The 7,286-nt window shown below is 36.2% G+C and overlaps 1 protein-coding gene across 1 annotated transcript in view; it reads left to right on the top strand.

Moving 5' to 3' along the window:
• LOC107104562 (solute carrier family 41 member 2-like) overlaps positions 1-6,798 on the top strand; it is a 22,572-nt gene extending 15,774 nt beyond the window's left edge. The window contains exons 6-11 of the mRNA XM_015404580.1: positions 473-619; positions 1,437-1,584; positions 1,817-1,896; positions 5,921-6,052; positions 6,333-6,481; positions 6,554-6,798. Of these exons, the coding sequence (XP_015260066.1) occupies positions 473-619; positions 1,437-1,584; positions 1,817-1,896; positions 5,921-6,052; positions 6,333-6,481; positions 6,554-6,721 (824 nt within the window). The 3' untranslated portion in view covers positions 6,722-6,798. The remainder of the gene's footprint in view (positions 1-472; positions 620-1,436; positions 1,585-1,816; positions 1,897-5,920; positions 6,053-6,332; positions 6,482-6,553) is intronic.
• The last annotated feature ends 488 nt before the right edge of the window (positions 6,799-7,286 follow it).

Here is a 7,286-nt window from a genome sequence, read left to right as displayed (position 1 = left end):
ATATATATATATATATATATATATATATATATATATATATATATATATATATATATATATATATATACAGTTACAATCTCCTACTGCTTTCTGGAGCACCTCTGCTGTCTTCCCTGCTCTTTATTGGAAAAACGGAGTCCTTAGTTACAATAGATCATGATGTAACTAAGCAAGTTGCACATCTATTGACTTAAAATTGGGTTAGTGCTCAGGGTTAATGTTCAAGGGCTGGTTTGGGATTGGGCGATGGAGTGAATGAATGACTTAAAATGGCAGAAATAACAGAATATGGCAATAACTGTATATCATACTAATGAAGATGGGAAAGAACAACACATATGAACCATAACTTAACCCTAAAGATCATGACAGCTTTGCTTTTTGTCTTAAAATCAGATAAAGTTTGCCACATAGAATTACACCTGATGGGTTATCTCATGAGCTATTTCTTCTTGTTTTGAACCTTCTTTAGGCATCGTTGTGGTTGGGGTAATCATGGGCTCCAAGCGAATCGGTATCAATCCTGATAACGTGGCCACTCCCTTGGCAGGCAGTTTTGGCGATCTCATCACGCTTGCTCTGTTGGCATCCTTCAGTCAATGGTTCTACTCCATTATGGGTGAGGGGAAAGAGAAAACCTTGGTCTAAAGCAGGGGACTTTAATTCCAGTCCTTAAGGTCTGGTGTCCTGCACCTTTAAGATATGCCATACCCCACCTTACATCAAATCACAAAACCACGCCCAAATTCCAAAGTGACAGCTGAAAGTCCCGCCCAACTGATAAATATATTAATAAAAAAAATTATTAAAAAAATCAAAATTAATAATAATTAATAAAAAATTTATAAAAAATAATGAATTATTTTGATTTTAATAATAACATGTAGGATTATTAAATTATTATTTTAAATTATTTGTATTTATTTATTATATAAAAATTGTTAACACTCCATTTCAACCTCTGCCTGGAGCAGCTCTCTCAAATAATTTAATAATTATAACCATTATTATTCAAATAACATTAATATTATTAATTATTATTTAAAAAATTATCAATTTTTTTATTAATGTTTTGATACATTCTTTATTAAAAGGGGAGGGACATCCGGCTTTCACTTTTGTGATTTGATGTAAGCTGGGGTATAATTTTTTTTACAGGATACAGTCATATTCTCTGGAATACTCCTAAGGACTGCATAATTTGAATGAAGCAGAAACACATCTAAAAGGTGTAGGACATCAGAAGTCAAGGACTTGAAATGAAGAACCCTTATCTAAATGTTTAAACTGTACAAGCAAAAGTAGAGGATTATACACATATACACACAAAAATAAGTTTTTGGCAGATTATGGTAACTTTCAACCCTTTTAACATAATCTAAGCACTGAAAGAACAATGGAAATGGTAATGATGATAATGGTAATTTTTTTGGCAGATTTTTATCCCCATGTGTTATACCTGATGGATCTTCTGTATATGAGTCTGATACCTGTTTGGATGATGATCTCTTCAAAACACCCTGCCAGTCAGATCTTGCTTCGTACAGGCTGGGAACCACTCATTACAGCAATGGTTATCAGCAGGTACTCATTTCTACCGTTTACGCGGTTCATAATTTAGAAATCTTTATTTTTTGCTTGTATGTTTGGGGACTTTGCAACATTAAAATGCAATTTTTTTCAAAAATGTTATCTCTAATTGTAAAGATGGATGGATTAAGATTAGGAATGTATTCCACCTTTCTCTGTTTCTCAAAAGTGTTTTAAGATCTGTATTTGTGTTACAAAATCCACTAACACATTACATGCCCTCTAGTGCTGGAGGGCTAATTCTGGACAAGGCTGTGTCAGATCCAATCTTGATTGGGATTGTAATTTATGCACCTGTCATAAATGGTAAGTTCCTTACATGTTGTTTACAAGACCTCTTTAGTGTCTACATTTAGCAGTCTTCTTTATGCCCTTTATTTCAATTGATGGGCACCACTAATTGGCAGAGACACTTACTCTTATTCTGATTTGTCTATAGGGAGCTAATTTTAATTCTAAGATGGAGAGGCTAAAAAAAACAAAACACTTCCCATTAATATGTGTAACTTCCAAGGTCAGTAAAAAAAAAAAAAAAAGACTCATCAAATTAACATATTTATTGATTAAGGGGCAGATACAAAATTAATCGATTAAACTTTTGCTAAGAACCCAGGAATCATCTTGCTGCTGGTTCTTTGTAGACACATCCATACACATTTAGAGACCAAGCCCGTTATAAGTTCATGTTAACCACTATAAAGAAATAAGAATGATCTATATTCAAATGTCAAAAAAGCCTGGGTATACACTTGTTAGGATTATTCTCTTTGGGTTATGTGTGAGTTTGTGAAACATTAATTATCTCTTCCTATTGCATGTCAGAACTAATGTTTCTAATTGGGATGATTCCTCTATCACGATAAAAGGTCAACTTCATTCTGCATGTGGCAAAGATTTGGGAATGGAGTGAGAGCGGTGTCCTTGATCTAAAAACAAAGTGTAATTTTTGATAAGGCTGGAGTCATGGATGTCTCCTCATCTGCAAACTTGTATGATATAATGATGTGATGATGTGGCATAGTGGAGTTGTTTAAAACTGTTTCTTTAACTGTAAATCTTGGCCACTTTTTGAGATATGAGCCCAGTTGATAAGCGCTGCCTTCTGCAACGCAAAGCAACTTCCTTGTTCCGAGTTGGATTACAATTTATGTCAAAATCTGCTGTCATGTCTAATGGTTATTAAATACATACATCATGAAGTTTATCCCGAGTTATCTCTTTTCAGGAAAAAGAACTGGAGAGAGAAAGCTTCATGGTGTAGACACAGCTTTTCTTAACACAATGCAATCCAGAGAGGGATAGAAATATGGGTTGGCGATGGTAGAGACCTGTTGCCAATCCTGCCTTGAACATTTAACCTTTACTTGGAACAATGTTCCTTTTTTTGTGGTTCCTGCTACTGTCCTGATTCATTTACCTTACACCTATGAGTAGTGGTATGCCTTCCCTCTGCATTAACCCCATGACTACAACTCACTCTGGCCCTCTCAGCTACAACAACAACAATACTGTTATAAACCACATAATAGAACAAGGTGAGGGTCTGAAGGGGCCGAGAGACCAGAAGCACAGAGGATCTCTGGAGCAGGAGCTGCTGCCACTGTTGACATCTGATGGCAAGGAGCTTGTGGCAGCAGAGCAGGCTCAGTCACCGTCAGGGTACTATTGGACCTTGGCAGCGATGAGAAGTAGGATGAGGATGCATCAGTGCAGAGCTTGGTTGGCCCTTGCAGAGGAGAAACAGGCCATGTGAGAGTATACCTGGAGGTGTGGATGCAGAGGATGGAGACTTGAGCATCTTTTTGTTTAAAGGTTAGGTGGCAGATAATTGGACCATAGCTTTATATCCACAGTTGTTCAGTTATCATTAAAATCCTGAGGCTATTAGGCTTGTGTTTATAGGGATCAGTCTGTAAAGAATAATGTATTATTTTCTGAAAATAGAGGCATTTTTACTCTGTGGTGTCTATGCTCATCACTATGAACCAGTGGTCCAGTCTGCTTGACAAGCATTTAAATACACACTTTAACTCCTAATTGATTTGCAGGTGACCACCTAGAATATGGATAGGTATCAATCCTAGGACATCCATTTTAAAGCTGGAGGAGGTTGTTTTAGTCATGTAATGCGTCTTTTTGCAGATTATCTCTTAGGTTTTCATTAATTTAAACTTTAACTTCAACGTGGATATTTTGCATCAGTTAATTTGATATATATCCAACTTGATCCTTTCAGTCTGAACTGAATAGTAAAGTATCTTTTAATTATTACTTGAGAATGTACTATTTAAACTTGTGATTAGTGAATTAAGATATTTATTGTATGAAAGTGAAAATTAATGTAATAGATATGAATGTAATAACTTATTCTGAATGATTTCTGATGAGATCTATAATAATGTCTATAATGTTTGATTAAATGATATTTGTTTTGTCTTGTGGACCCCAGGAAGACTAGCTCATCCCACTTTGTTGACAGCTAATGGGGATCTTTTTAACATAAACAAGTCTTGCCTGTGAACTAGTATCTTTCGTCAGATGTGATTGCATGAAGTTCAGGAAGGGGCAGGGTGCTTCTTGATAACAATTATATGTAATATTTGTCCAGATGAGATCCAATGAGAAGAAATAAGATCCATTCTGCAGGCTCAGTGCTTACAAGCTTTGTCTTAGAAGAAGGGGGTGGTGATTGCTTTTGACCAGCTAAGTGCAGTACCAATAGAATACATCAGTGCTTCTAAACACAGAACTCCGATGATGTGTTTCTTACTGGAGCAGCAGAAGCTACAAAAGTGACAAAACGGTGGATTTTGTGATACTTGAATGTAATGTCAGAGATTCAAGACATACAAGGGGCTGCAGCTACTATTTGTTTGCAAAGATCTGGCACAAAATGAACAGACTGGATAAAGAAAAAGACAAAATAGTCCCTTAGTAATCAGATGTGAACCAGACAGGCTAATCTGGAGAGCATGAATTTATCTCCAGTGTTACAAACAAAAAGTATTTTATCAGAAAAGGAAACAAGCTTTCAGGCATCCACAGGCTTTCCTGACATGAGTTGCTCCTGTTCAAAGTGGAGACTATTATGGCCAACAATCTGATTTAGGGTACACATTTTAAAAAACAGATGATATAGAGTGGTGACCTGGACCTATCAGACCTAGTCCTCAATCTTAACATTGGTACATGACCGATAGCTAACTAAAATTTAGATTTATCTAGATATCAGTTCCACTATCTAATAGAATAGTAACAAATCAAGCAGTCATTTGTAAAAAATATGGATCAGGCTAACATTTCAAATGTACACATGAATATATTGATGTGATCACTTAGTTCAGTCTTACAGCTACTGAGTCCTCTAAGCACTAACCCTGACCAGTCAAGTGTCACTCCCAATGAAATCTCACTCGTGTGAATTTCTATTCCTACCACATGCTCATACAGAGAGAGAGCATATCCTGCTAAGTCAATGACTCAATGCATTCAGCTGGTTTTTCTAAGATTGAACTTGACCAATCTGACTGGATAATATGATTTAATGACATGTGTTGTGAATAGGCAATGTATAAATAAACTGAACTAAATTCAATTGTGTATAATCACATAAAATAAGTAGGGCAAGCTATTATAAACATTATTACCATAAGATTTTATGTATAATATTAGGGATTTGGTCACAAATCAAGTTGGTATGAAGTGGATGGAAGTTTTTTGAACTTTTACGGAAGTGGATGGAAGGCACTGATTTTCTCTCACTAATGAGCTGCTGTATTGCTAAGCTTTTTACATAATCCACGTAAAACTATTATGGTGCTCAAGTTGGCAAGAAAGATTGTTTTGCCTCTGAGTATTCATACTTCAGAAATACTCAGCTGCTGCACTCATAGTCTGTCAAAGGTAGCTTACATACCACATACAAAACAAAAACACAGCAACAACAAAAAGGAGGCATTTTTTATTTGAATGTAGGAGGAGGTGGGAAAAGGCTTTACATGAGAAGATGCACCTTAAAGAAAATATTTCCTTACTATCCATTAGATTACTATTCCTACTTAATTTCCTTATAAATCCTGATGCACAGTTTTTCTCAGACAATCACGTCAATCAGTTCTGGCACATGTTGGAGGGAGAACAAGTTTCTCACTGTTTTCGGAGAATGAAGAGGACTTTGATATTAGTTATTCTTTTTATCTAGCTGCTTACAAGAAGAGACAATATCCTGTAGTTCACTCGTGAAAAGGTTAACACTGTAGTGAGAAAGTTGTCTGTGTGGCTTTAACAATCATGTTTGTTAACAATACGTCTCTTTGGTTTTCCTGTTAAGGTGTGGGGGGAAACCTGGTTTCCATACATTCTAGCCGCATTTCCACACATCTGCATTTGAATTACTCACCCGGAGAGGTTCCAGATGGTCCCAGAAGCTGCTTGAACCCCTGTTACACTTTCTTTGGTTCAGGTTTTTGTCATTTAATTACTCATCTGTGTTATATTTCTTAATACCCGTTTGCTGGTGAATATAATCTTAGTCATTGATGATGTAGGAACCCCCAAAAAGGTTAAAAACAAAACAACTGAACAAAAATTATTTTGTCTATAATCCAAAAAGGCTTCTGATTTTTAGCTGGAGTGTTTTAATGCTTTTGTGTTTTTCTTTCAAATAATGTATCCTAGTAAAATTACTATTTAAATGTATATTCACTATTGCATGGATTAAATGTTAACCCTCTCTCTGACAGGTGCAAACCACAGATCCGCCCTGGTTCTTCTCATTTTGGTTCTTCCTGGTCAGCTGGTCTTTTTACATATTATTCATCTGATTAAAGGAGGTCTCACACTGCCCAGCGCTCTCTTCACTGTTTTCTTCCTATTAGCTTCTACAATTCAAGTAAGACATGCATGGAATGCAATTCCCAACTCAGTGCTTCACAATGATCTCTCTGTCCTTATTCTCCCTCAGGTCTTCTTGCTGCTGAGTCTGGCTGACTGCATTGTCCACTGTCTGTGGAGGAGGGGCAAAGACCCTGATAGCTACTCAATACCCTACCTCACAGCCTTGGGAGATCTTCTTGGAACTGCTCTGCTATCTCTTGCTTTTTTCTTGCTGTGGTGTATTGGTGAGCTTTAATATAGATCAATTCAAGATGGTACTGAAACAATTAGAGCCAGAGGGAAAGATAGAGAACAGCAATCCTATAGTTTACTAACCTGACAACAGCCAGATGCATGTCTCGCTCCGCCCAGCTCCACTCACGGAGCGAGACATGCATCTGGCTGTTGTCAGGTTAATAGTTTACAGTCATGAAATGCAAATTGCTTTCTTTAAAAGAAGGTCACCTTTGTAGTTTTGAAAAGTCTGACAAAGGCACAGCATCTTATTTCAGCTATGTTTCAAGTCTAGAAAAATCTAATAAAATGTGTAAGTTTCCTGAATCCATGCTTTATTCTCTTGTTTGAAATATATGAAATCCTTTTTGAAAGACATTTTGTAAAATCAAATTGCCATAGAAAATTTCCTTTATTATTTGACACATCACAACCGTCATATTTGTGCGAATCTCTTTAAATTCTGACATCAAGAGGTCACAATTTCTTTAAAAATATGTATTTACCATGACTGGTCAGAAATGGCTCCTAACCTCTATGCTTTGGATTGACAATGTAATGGAAAGTTTTAAAGAACAAAGAGTAAG

This window comes from Cyprinodon variegatus, unplaced genomic scaffold, assembly GCF_000732505.1.
Source record: "Cyprinodon variegatus isolate N-32 unplaced genomic scaffold, C_variegatus-1.0 Scaffold1794, whole genome shotgun sequence".
Classification (NCBI taxonomy): Eukaryota; Metazoa; Chordata; class Actinopteri; order Cyprinodontiformes; family Cyprinodontidae; genus Cyprinodon; species Cyprinodon variegatus.
This window is presented reverse-complemented; position numbering and strand designations above follow the sequence as displayed.